The 13,713-nt window shown below is 39.1% G+C and overlaps 1 protein-coding gene across 1 annotated transcript in view; it reads right to left on the reverse strand.

Annotated features, from left to right (window-relative positions):
• The window catches only part of LOC126281668 (putative inorganic phosphate cotransporter), a 130,709-nt gene that overhangs the window by 83,309 nt on the left and 33,687 nt on the right, over positions 1 to 13,713 (reverse strand). The window contains exon 3 of the mRNA XM_049980823.1: positions 3,684 to 3,914. Within this exon, the coding sequence (XP_049836780.1) occupies positions 3,684 to 3,914 (231 nt within the window). The remainder of the gene's footprint in view (positions 1 to 3,683; positions 3,915 to 13,713) is intronic.

The raw sequence follows: 13,713 nt of genomic DNA on the forward strand, positions 1-13,713 counted from the left end.
GTGATGGATAGACAGAATGTGGGATAAGTGATGTACAGGGGAGAGGGGGGAGGGGGGGAGGTGATGGACAGAGATGGCAGCAGGACGAGGAGATGGATAAAGGCAGGGGGAAGAGGTGAGGCTTATAAAGAGAGGAGAGAAGGAGATTAGGACGTGTATCCAATTCCCATACATATCTGGCTTACCAGATGGTGTTGTCAGAGCTGGCTCTCGTAAGGCTATCTGTAGTTATAATGGAATGTTGTCTACTCCTAAGGCCTTGTTTCAACTCAGGTCTCGCAATGCTTTGTCAAATTTTTCCATCTGAGATCTTGATATTCATACAAGTGGTTATCTTTTCTGCATAGGTCTCTTTAATTTTCCTGTAGGCAGGACTTATCTTACCCCTAAGCCTCTACATCCTTACATTTGTCCTCTAGACATCCCGGCTTGGCCATTTTGTACTTCCTGTCGATCCCATTTTTGAGATGTTGGTATTCCTTTTTGCCTACCTCATTTGCTGCATTCTTGTATTTTCTCCTTTCATCAATTACATACAATGTCTCTTCCGTTTCCCAAAGATTTCTACTAGCCCTCGTCTTCTACCTACTTGATCCTCCGCTTTCTTCACTATTTCATCTCTCAAAGGTACCCATTCTTCTTCTACAGTATTTCTTTGCCCCGTTGTTGTCAATCGTTCTCTAATGCTCTCTCTGAAATTCTCTACAGGTTCTGGTTCTTTCGGTTTATCCAGGTCCCATCTCATGAAATTCATACCTTTATGTAGTTTCATCAGTTTTAGTCTACAGTTGATAACTAATAAATTGTGGTCAAAGCCCATAGAAATGTCTTAAATTTTAAAACCTGGTTCCTAAATCTCTGTTTTACGATTATATAATCTATCTGAAACCTTCCAGTGTCTCCAGGCTTCTTCCACGTATACAATCTTCTTTCCTGATTCTTGAACAAAGTTTTAGCTATGATGAAGTTACGCTCTGTGCAAAATTGTAGCAGGCGGCTTCCTCTTTCATTTCTTACCCCCCTTCCGTATTCACCTACTATTTTCCATCTCTTCCTTTTCCTACTATCGAATTCTAGTCATCCATAACTATTAAATTTTCGTTTCCCTTCACTACCTGAATAATTTCTTTTATCTCATCAAACATTTCTTCAATATCGTCGTCATCTACGGAGCTCTTTGGCAAATAAACTTGTACTACTGTGGCAGATGTGGGCTTCATGTCTACCTTGGTCACAATAATGCGTTCACTATGCTGTTTGTAGTAACTTACCCGCACTCCTATTTCTTTACTCATCATTAAACATACTCCTGCATTACCTCTGTTTCATTTTGTATTTAGAACCCTTTATTACCTGACCAAAAGGGTTGTTCCTCATGCCACCGAACTTCAGTAATTCACACTATATCTAAATTTAACCCATCGATTTCCCTTTTTAAATTTTCTAACGTACCTGGACAATTAAGGGATGTAAAATTCCACGCTCCAATCCGTAGAATGCCAGTTTTGTGTCTCCTGATAACGTCGTCCTCCTGAGTAGTCCCCGCCCGGAGATTCGAATGGGGGACTATTTTACCTCCGGAATATTTTACCCAAAAGGACGCCATCGTCATTAAACCATACAGTAAAGCTGCATGCACCCGTGAAAAATTACAGCTGTAGTTTCCCCTTGCTTTACTGTACCTGCACAACAAAGCTGGTTAATGTTATAAGGCAGGTTCAGTCAATCATCCAGACTGTTGCCCCTGCAACTTCTGAAAAGGCTTCTGCTCCTCTTCAGGAACCACACGTTTATCTGGCCTCTCAACAGACACCCCTCTGATGTGGAATCACGTGCGGCATGGCTATCTGTATCGCTGAGGCACGCAAGCCTCTCCACCAACAGCAAGGTCCATGGTTCGTGGGGGGCAAAAATACTTTACATTGCTGTAATAGCATCTGAAAACGGGTGCTCTCATAGATGAAGCTGTGAGTCTAGATCATGAAATAAAAGAGATGAAAGTTCATCATTGCGGAAACTGGAAAGGTTCTGAAAGGTTTTATGAGGGTCATCCAGTAGTAAATTTCCCTATTTTATTTTCCTGCAAAATAAGCCACCCATTACATGCGAGAACTGGCTAATTCGTCTGGTATGTGTTGACAACGATCAAACTGGCTTACCACGATTACCGCAATATGTTGCCAGTATGCAGACAGTTGGAATGGAGCTACCACCACGAGGTTTGTCCACTTGAGAGCTGCGCTCTGCTATTCTGTTTTCAGCAACGAAAGAACAATCCACTGTTGATATACATTGGGACTAAGCCTCTCACTATGGGAAAGGCTTCGTGAGCATTCGCATGGTAGTGAGACCTAAGTCCATCATTTGGCAACTGAGACGTAACGTCAGAGCGTGGTGTGGAAGAAACATGGCGAATGTCGCACATTCCACAGGTAATGTAACGTCAGTCCTCTTTAGGTGCTATCAGAGGTCGTTACTCCTTCACTAACTGTCTCGCAACACAACAATTAAAGCAGAGAAGTACTGTAATGTCTTGAAGAGTCTGTAAACTGCCATTGAGAAAACGTCGTGGATTTTTGTCTCACAATGTTCTCTCCCATCATTATAATGGTTGGCATCCGACAGCTCGAATGACCTAGGCGGACCTCGGAAGTTTCAACTGGGAAATGCTCCCGCATCCTCCATATTCACGAGATTTTGCCCCAAGTGATTTTCATATGCACCCTCAACACAAAGACTGTCTTGAAGGTAAGAGCTTCAACACCGGTGATGAAGTCACATTAACTACTGGTTACGAGCACAGGATCCAACCTGGTACAAAACTGTCTTGGAAAAACTTATGTCACGTTACCAAAAACGTTTGCGAAAACATGTCGACTATGTAGAAAAGCAACAGCGGCATTGTGCAATGCCAATAAAATTATTTCAACATGATAAATTGTGTGAAATTCTTTTCTAAAATAGACAAACTTGCTTATTGGGCACGCCTCATACTTTTTAATTAAAGATTTTCAGGTTTTATGTGTTGATACAATTCTGCTGAAAATATTTCCAGATATTCATAAGAAATATGTAACTTTCCATGTAAAAGTGGATACATCGCGAAGATCAAATTCGTAGTAGTATCCAAATTTCAGATCTTCTCACAAAGTGCAATTCTTCTACATATCAACTTGGTTATAGTGTTGTGCAGTCATCCTGCTCCCTAGACTTCTTGCGTGATGTACCTGTTTGTGTTTCTCTATACCCAAGGATTGCTGCCACACCTACGCCTTACTGACTTCTACAGGATGCTTCTGCAACAATCGCAAGCTTTTGCTGGTTAGCTTCATGTCTTGTATGGAAACCTGCTTTTTATCAGATATATCTATTGACTATAATGATATGCTGTATGCCGAAGGTATCCTGTAAGTGCCACACACACCACGTGGCCAGTTGCAAAACATGTGTCTATACATATGTATCATGTCTCACAAAGATGCTATAACCCGTCTTAGTCCACACCTCAACGTCTTATCTCATGTTGTTTTGTGGATCTCTTAACTTGTTGGCATGAGTGAGAGTCAATTTAAATACAGAATCTGAAGTTGTGAAGTATGTTAATGTAGTTACTCTGTGTGCGGTGAGCAGGACAAATACTACACTAATAATGTCTTTCTGGTAAGGATGTCACAGCCACGTACCTGAGTGAGACCCATGACTACTCTGAACGCACAGACGAGCACCACACCGCCAGTGTCTGCAGCCACCTCTGTGAGCATGGTGAGGACACCAGAGAGGATGAGAGAGGCCGACAACAAGTTCTTCGCATCGAACCTGTCCGCCACCCACCCGGCAGGTGCCAACATCACCACATAGCCCCAGAAGAAGGAGCTCAGGATGGTGCTCGTCTCAGATTGGCTCCAGCCGTAATCCTTTGGACAAAATAATCAAAGCCATTCTCTTGTCTTTGATTATTCAGTATTTTGTATACATGTGAGAAGCAGTTATCGTGTTGACTTACTAGATGTTAAAGGATAATCGTCTGCATACCTTCAGGCTGAAGGGGTAAACAAGGTGAGCCAGACGTTATTCAAGACTCAACAGTAGTGACGAAACAACTATGGATGAATTAAGAGCTGTGTAATTTATTTTAGTTGAATATGTAAAAGGGGCTCAGTCTGTGGTCAAGTATTGGGAAATAAAGTAGCAGGTTTTAGGGTAATATTGAGGAAAGCATATCTGGACAGTTGACACAACCAAGTACTTGTTTGTGAACTAAGGTAGTCTGTAGACATCATTTCCTAACCCAGTTTTTTCGGAATCCCAAACATAATTTGATTATACTCCATTACTAACGTTCTATTTAACATCTTTTCTAGAACGTATCCATTTGGTTCAACTGCCTATCCACGTCCATTGGAGTTCCTGCAGAGCTGCAATTCGATTGGCAAACCCTAAGGCTTTTATTTATACCCACATTTCATATTTTCATTTCCGTTTCCAACTCTAGTGACAATGCTGTCACCTGTTTAATCAAATCTCGTATAGCAGTGCGTTAATACACAAGTAACTTGATTAGTGTCATGTACTGAAAGAACTGTCTGAGTTCCCTCAGACTAGTATTCCCATTGTTCTTTCAGGGCAGAATAGCACTTTCCCAGTGAATTGAATGTATCAGTAGCGGCTTCGACAAGCCGCAACTAGACGGTAGTATTGTATTCCACATTTATTAAAGAATTCCGTAACTGATTTTCGATCACTGTAGCAAAGTCGATTGTGACACATAGCAACAGACTCTCTGGCACTTACCTAAACTGACACCACATATATTTCATTTATAATTCATAAGATAGGTATACAAGCCTAACAGCAGAAAAATATTAGTGAGTGCTTGCTGATTCCATAGATACCATACATTCCTTCAGAAATTGTATTTTCCTAGTGTTTTAAATACATTATTAACCCATATTTTGTTAACATGAATTAAGAATCTATAACAATTAGAGTTCACATTGGTATAATTGGTATCAAAAGGGATCTACTCATTTGTCTACTTCCAACACGTTTTCCTTCATTTTCTTCATAGCTGATACTAAAGCAACGAATTTATTATAATAAAGTGGCATTTTCCACTTTTCCTGTAATATTTTTTTATTCACAAGTAGTTTCAGGCTTCTAAACCAGTCTCCAGTGATTCTGTGGTTCTGTGTAGAATAAGATATGTTATATTACCTCCATGAATAGAAATGTAATTTTGTGACTCTAAACTTGCAACAAAAAACTGAAATGAGAGCGTCTTTGAATTTTTTTCTGTTCATTTTGGTTCACAAATGTTGTCTTCTTGGTTTGACAACTTGACATTTACCAATGTGGTACACTGGTGAACCAGAAAAAGCTAAGCATGGAATAACTGGAAATATGATTTCAAATAAAAAAACCGTATACTTATTTGTGTAGATGACAAAAGTTAAAAAACAATAAGAAATAAAATAGTATGGAAAATAACATAGAATAAAGTAAAAATAAATATTAAAGCGTATGGTGAGGTGAGATTATATCTCAAAATTTCATTTTATTGTATAGATGATCTCTGATTGATGATCAGCAGAATGTGACTGAAGTTATCCAGGAATTTTGTATTCTGAAGATCTATTTACTCTTTAATAAGTGTATAAGCCTGCCTTTTAAATGACTGGATATTTTGATTTCTTCTAAGATACTTGTTTGTTTCAATTTCTCAGCATACTAAAAAATTTGCAGCTTTCCATTAAAGTTTTTGAAAAGTAAGTTGCTTAGGAGATGTAGCGAAAAGGCATTTTTACTGTCATCATTACAAAGTTTATACCAATTCCTTCAATGTTAACTCTCTCACAATCATCACATCAAATATTGTGAATCTCTGACATTAAATGGGTCTGTTGTACTCGTGGTATGTTTATATTACTAATATTGTTTTTCAGTATGGGACCTAATTTTGATATTCGTATTATTGAAAGTTTTGGCTCTTTCATTTGAAATGATTATTTAAAGAGCAAAACAACAAATTTAGTTTTTTGTTTAGCTTCCTCTCTTTTTACAGTAATTGTATTTCCTTCTGATTCTGCCTTAATTTTTTTCTGTATATACTTTCATTTATTTGCAGTTTGAAATAATGCACTTCAGATAAATTTTCTAGTATTCCTATATCTTAGTTCATGTCATCTTCTTTGATATGAAAATTTATATCCATATAATTGGGTGAAAATTTGTCTTCTTTGCACTTCTGCTTGGTATGACTGGTTATACAAGTATGCCTGTAGTTACTGGTTTTCAAAAAATTCTAAATTTGTTCTCTGAATTTTGTCTTTTTTAGTGTGAATGAACTTTTTAGTATCAGCTGTAATCAGTTATTTTTATTTAATTTAATTATTTTCAACTATGTTAATGGTTTCCTTAATAGGAATATTTGTGTAAACGAAAATGATATCAGAAGAAACCAGCTTATTGTTATCAGGAACACATGTATTTTTGATTTGATTAGTTAATTCATATGTATTTATTTTCACATGTGTAGAGCTTGTTGTGTAGTAACTGAGGTTTTTGTATATAAATAGGAGGTACTATCAGTACCACTGACACTAGGGTTAACAGGTATGTCCTTTTTATGGATTTTTGGTTGTGCTCGTAATGCACTAGTCTGGGAGTTCAGAATTCTGCATTCCTTTATTTCTTAAGTAGTGAAGAGAAAATTGAAATTTTAAGGGCTTCATTGATACATGAATTAAATTTATTTACAGGATCATGTTTGAACTTAATTATTCATGCTTTATAAAAACACTCATCAATTTTATTGAGATAGACATTTTTAATATAATTACCACAGCATTGCCTTTATGCTTAATCCTTGCAAGGTATCAGCTCAGGAAAAACATATTTTGACCCCAAAGTGATTCAAGCAACTTTGTGGCGACAAAATTGGAAATATGTCCACAAAAGTAATTTAATTATTTTCAACTATGTTAATGGTTTCCTTAATAGGAATATTTGTGTAAACGAAAATGATATCAGAAGAAACCAGCTTATTGTTATCAGGAACACATGTATTTTTGATTTGATTAGTTAATTCATATGTATTTATTTTCACATGTGTAGAGCTTGTTGTGTAGTAACTGAGGTTTTTGTATATAAATAGGAGGTACTATCAGTACCACTGACACTAGGGTTAACAGGTATGTCCTTTTTATGGATTTTTGGTTGTGCTCGTAATGCACTAGTCTGGGAGTTCAGAATTCTGCATTCCTTTATTTCTTAAGTAGTGAAGAGAAAATTGAAATTTTAAGGGCTTCATTGATACATGAATTAAATTTATTTACAGGATCATGTTTGAACTTAATTATTCATGCTTTATAAAAACACTCATCAATTTTATTGAGATAGACATTTTTAATATAATTACCACAGCATTGCCTTTATGCTTAATCCTTGCAAGGTATCAGCTCAGGAAAAACATATTTTGACCCCAAAGTGATTCAAGCAACTTTGTGGCGACAAAATTGGAAATATGTCCACAAAAGTAATTATAATTTATTGAGAAACATACGCACAATGTTGATATTAAAGCTCCATAGTTTCTTAATACACTCCTGGAAATGGAAAAAAGAACACATTGACACCGGTGTGTCAGACCCACCATACTTGCTCCGGACACTGCGAGAGGGCTGTACAAGCAATGATCACACGCACGGCACAGCGGACACACCAGGAACCGCGGTGTTGCCCGTCGAATGGCGCTAGCTGCGCAGCATTTGTGCACCGCCGCCGTCAGTGTCAGCCAGTTTGCCGTGGCATACGGAGCTCCATTGCAGTGTTTAACACTGGTAGCATGCCGCGACAGCGTGGACGTGAACCGTATGTGCAGTTGACGGACTTTGAGCGAGGGCGTATAGTGGGCATGCGGCAGTCCGGGTGGACGTACCGCCGAATTGCTCAACACGTGGGGCGTGAGGTCTCCACAGTACATCGATGTTGTCGCCAGTGGTCGGCGGAAGGTGCACGTGCCCGTCGACCTGGGACCGGACCGCAGCGACGCACGGATGTACGCCAAGACCGTAGGATCCTACACAGTGCCGTAGGGGACCGCACCGCCACTTCCCAGCAAATTAGGGACACTGTTGCTCCTGGGGTATCGGCGAGGACCATTCGCAACCGTCTCCATGAAGCTGGGCTACGGTCCCGCACACCGTTAGGCCGTCTTCCGCTCACGCCCCAACATCGTGCAGCCCGCCTCCAGTGGTGTCGCGACAGGCGTGAATGGAGGGACGAATGGAGACGTGTCGTCTTCACTGATGAGAGTCGCTTCTGCCTTGGTGCCAATGACGGTCGTATGCGTGTTTTTCGCCGTGCAGGTGAGCGCCACAATCAGGACTGCATACGACCGAGGCACACAGGGCCAACACCCGGCATCATGGTGTGGGGAGCGATCTCCTACACTGGCCGTACACCTCTGGTGATCGTCGAGGGGACACTGAATAGTGCACGGTACATCCAAACCGTCACCGAACCCATCGTTCTACCATTCCTAGACCGGCAAGGGAACTTGCTATTCCAACAGGACAATGCACGTCCGCATGTATCCCGTGCCACCCAACGTGCTCTAGAAGGTGTAAGTCAACTACCCTGGCCAGCAAGATCTCCTGATCTGTCCCCCATTGAGCATGTTTGGGACTGGATGAAGCGTCGTCTCACGCGGTCTGCACGTCCAGCACGAACGCTGGTCCAACTGAGGCGCCAGGTGGAAATGGCATGTCAAGCCGTTCCACAGGACTACATCCAGCATCTCTACGATCGTCTCCATGGGAGAATAGCAGCCTGCATTGCTGCGAAAGGTCGATAAACACTGTACTAGTGCCGACATTGTGCATGCTCTGTTGCCTGTGTCTATGTACCTGTGGTTCTGTCAGTGTGATCATGTGATGTATCTGACCCCAGGAATGTGTCAATAAAGTTTCCCCTTCCTGGGACAATGAATTCACGGTGTTCTTATTTCAATTTCCAGGAGTGTATAATTAAATTACATATAAGTTGTAATTATATTCTACATTTGTTTGAACTATGAAAACATATTTTGTTTAATTTGTTTACTTCAAAAACTTATTTTAATACAAAATAATCTTAACCCACACACTATGTAAGAAGACAGTAATTTTCCAATATTATGTGTAATATGACTTCCATGGAACTTTATTAGAAATCCACTCCTACTGTCTCTACGCAACATATGACGAACAACCATTACACAACACATGTATCCTAGAATATTCTTCATAGACAAACTTGTGACACCCATCACATTGTTAATTGACTTCCTCGTCCTTTGATCTTGAGCAGGAACCACACTGTTTTCTTTCCAGAGTTGGAACATCAGCTTCCTGGTTATTGTGTTGTTTTGACTTTAGAAGATCCTTGAAGCCTGAAGATATTATTGCTGAACGAATGCATTGTGTTCTGCACTGGGGCGACAGGATTCATCATTCAATATGAAGTATGACTAGTTGTTTTCCTAGTTCTGAGAGGAATTATCTTGTTGCATGTTTACTTCTCATACCACGTAAAAATTTACAATACCGAACGTAAGCACTGCGACAAGCTAAATCTACTGTATCAAAATATACGGCAAGTAGCCACCTTCTGTTTTCACGTTTTAATGAACAGTGTGTAGCCATTTTATCAATTGTGTCAACTCCTAATTTTATTGAGTTTTAGAAGAGTATTCTTTCAGGTTTTTTGTGCTCATACTCACTTACATGAAATGTTTGGTGTAGAATAGACAACAAAATGACTGATTTATTTTGTGCAGAAACATTTGAAGCTAAAACAGTATTCTGTGCATACCTTAAGGCAGTCGATAATGAACACTTCTGTTTAGATGGCAACATTTCTTTTGGTATCTCTTTCTGTTTGGCCCAAAGAGTTCCCATAAGTGTCAATTTATTAGCAAGAAGTTCTTGTCCCAAAATCAACACATGTAAAAATGTTAGCAGTGGTAATGTTCCTACTACTTTCTTTCAGGTGACCAACTACATCATGTACCACTCGTTTCCCTTGAATAAACTCGTGCAATTATGACATATACACTCGTGCCTTTAGGACATAACTGGTGCCACAGTCTAGGGCGCATTGCCACAGTTCGCGTAGCTCCCTCCCGTCAGAGGTTCAAATCCTCCCTCGGGTATGAGTGTGTGTGTGTTGTCCTTAGCGAAAGTTTAAGTTAGATTAAGTAGCGCGTAAGCCTAGGGACCGATGAACTCAGCAGTTTGGTCTCATAGGAATTTACCACCACTACTATAATTGGTCTCACATTCTACAATAGTCCACACTTTTATCCCACACTTTGCTCGTTTCGAAGGAATGTACACCTTGAATGGACACTGTCCTCATCAACTGTAATATAAGGTCCAGGGACACAAGAAGAAATGTATGCACCAACGATCATTCCAAACACAGCCCTTATAGATTCAGTTTTTGACCTATAAACAGTTTTTCTTTCTTCTCATGCAAGTTTATCATCGAACCGGAGGCGCATCAAAATATCACGAAATCTGGATAGCTCATTGTGACCTGAAAAATAGTTAAGCCATACTCTTCTGACAAAAATTCACTCAAAGGCTTCCCACGTGCCTTATGAGAACCAACTATTATTAGTGGGCCAAAAAATGCTTGCAACTCTGTAGAATCAATATCAATCCAGCGTTCAAGAGTTGTGTACGGAATTTTGATGTCTTTTGCATGCAGGAATTACTATTTGCATGTGATTAGTGACACAAAGTCTGAAATAATCTGCCCTTGTCTGTAGTTTTGGTCTAAGGTGACGTGGAATATGCGAAGTTTCACGTATTACATTCCTTGAAACCTGCTTGCTCACATCAGGTGGTGCTGTGTTATATGTTATTTAGACATTTCTAGACACAAAAGTAGATGCATTATGTATCTGAATGCCATTATCATCCTCTTCGCAATCACTCATATCTACTTCCTCTCCGACCTGTACATCTTCCTCTATAATCTCTCCATCAACATCACTGTCATCCTCGTAAAGGTATTTGATGTGACTTCTGAAATTTTCCCGGCGTATTTGTTCTTCTAATAATTTCCGGGTATGCAGCCGGATCCCATCGACATTCTGCCACGATATTTCGGCCCAGAGACGTCCGGCCATCATCAGGTGAGTACACAACTACTGAAGAGCCCAGGTGCAGTCGCGGTATTTATACCGATTCTCGCGCACGTGTTGACATGCGCGGCATAGTCGAGTTGTACGTGCTGCCCTCGGTGGTGAAAGTAAAAGATCATCTAGTCATTGAGTATCGAATGACGCTGTCTATTCCGCTGTGAATGTATAATTTTAATAACAGGATTCCAAGTTTTATCCAGTTGAAAGCCGTTGTCACGATTTATAAGATTATCGGCAAGACGTATTTCCACTGATTCCTTGATTACGGAATCCCAAAATCATTCAGCTTAGCATGGAGTGGAATAACCTTTACAAAACAAAATATATTTTCTCCATATATCAACAAAAGAAGTTGTGGTGCAAAATTAAAATTCAATTAAATGACTGTTTTCAAAGGTAAACTTCATTCAGTTAATGCTGGAGAAGAAAAGATCATATTTTACAGAAACATATCAGCTGTATTAATATTATTAAAATGTTATTCATAATATTAAATTCTCCATAACTTCATAAGTATTACAGACTAGTGAATCTCAGATTAGTTTTGAAATCAGCACTAAAAATTTCTTTATGATGGTATGTATCACACACCAATTCTCAGTCGTTTTAAATTTCGTAAATATTAAATTTCTTTACTTTACTAATATGACAGAACCGGTTGTGTGAAGAACAGCTGACTTAAACAACGTTGCTACCACATTAATATACAAAGGAAAATTTCTTTTGAATTAAGAATAATGCGAATTGAAATATCAGTTACCTTCAGGCAGCCTCATTCTACTATGAAGTGTATATTTGAACTTCGTTTTTGTGACCTTGTATCTCCTAAACTGGTGGGGAGAGGCACAACAGTAAATAGGTTTTAGAGAGACAGCAAAAGTGATTTCAGAGTGAAATGACACTGTGGTAGGTCACGTAGATCTACAATACTTTTGTTTCTCTGAATCTCTGAACGCCATAGATTTGCAACAATGTGAAAACATGATAAATGTCTGAAACTTCCTGGCAGATTAAAACTGTGTGCCCGACCGAGACTCGAACTCGGGACCTTTGCCTTTCGCGGGCAAGTGCTCTACCAACTGAGCTACCGAAGCACGACTCACGTCCGGTACTCACAGCTTTAGTTCTGCCAGTATCCGTCTCCTGTCTGTTGTTATTGTGCAGTTCTATTGCGAGTTGTGTTTATGTAATAAATATTGTGATATGGAGACATGTTATGACTTATTAGTAGTTACATGGCACATAGCACGTTATACAATTGAGGCCAGACTCCTGGAAAGGACTGCAGCCAGTTTATTTAATCATATGTCTCTAATTAAATCCATAAGGTGAATTTGCACCACATTGAATGGGAGCCACATTCGGTTTTACTGAACCCACATCAAAATACGTTATACACATAAAAAATAACATTGGTAATTACTGCACAAACAGCTCTGTCCATAACCATGCAACAAGAGACAGACTCCAGTTGCATTTACCAAGAAAAAATAAACATAAAAATCAAAACACCATTTTCTACCAAGGAATAAAACTGCACAATAAATGACCAAAAGAGATTAAACAAATTGGTAAAATACACTTGTTTAAAAAGGCAGCTAAAAAGTACTTGTTACGCAATACATTGTATACATTGAAGGATTACTTAGATAAAACAGAGTAGGGATTCGAGAAAAAAATCTTGTACAAATAAATAACAATAATGATTATAAAACATCCAGCATTCCACATAACATCTTCATTTTATTTTTTTCCTTCTTTTTCCCTTTCTAGAATTACTTACCCCCTAGCTATACGTAGCACAATACTAACACCTCTTCCTCTTCCTGAGCTCAACATCGCACTCATTATGGAGGGATGCTGACTCAGTTTTTCAGGATAGCAAATGGGAAGCTGCAGTACAAAAAAGGGCAAGATATCACCAGTGTGTGTGTGTGTGTGTGTGTGTGTGTGTGTGTGTGTGTGTGTGTGTGTGTCTGTGTATTGAATGAAGTGTTATGAAACAATGTGTGTATAGTGTGTGCAGTGACTGATAGTGACATATGAGTGAACGCTGTGGCATTACATTCTTTAGTAAGTTGTTTGTAAAAAAAGTATTGTATGCCGGTTGTCATTCTAATGATTATACCTAACTAGAAGCCTGTAAATATGTGTGTATACGAATTAGCTTATTTTAAATTAGTCTAAACTTGTTAAAACTTTGACATGTTCTATGTCCTTGTGAAAAGTGATCAATGAATGAATAAAGCTACTTCTACTACTATGTATAGAAAACATCTCAATTTATACCAGAGACAAGTCTCAATATCCAATTATAATTAAAGAAATACACAACTTTTCAAAACTATCGCACAGTTGTGTGTGGGTCATGGTAAAGGAATGATAAACCAAGTCCACTAGAACCGAGCCATATACAGAAAGAGGCCCTTCTGTACCGTCACCACATTGAACCATTGAGCACAAATGCTAAACTCAGCCTACATAAGCTTATTACAAAAGGCATGACTAATACGAAAAGTACA

Source organism: Schistocerca gregaria, chromosome 1 (genome assembly GCF_023897955.1).
Source record: "Schistocerca gregaria isolate iqSchGreg1 chromosome 1, iqSchGreg1.2, whole genome shotgun sequence".
NCBI classification, from domain to species: Eukaryota; Metazoa; Arthropoda; class Insecta; order Orthoptera; family Acrididae; genus Schistocerca; species Schistocerca gregaria.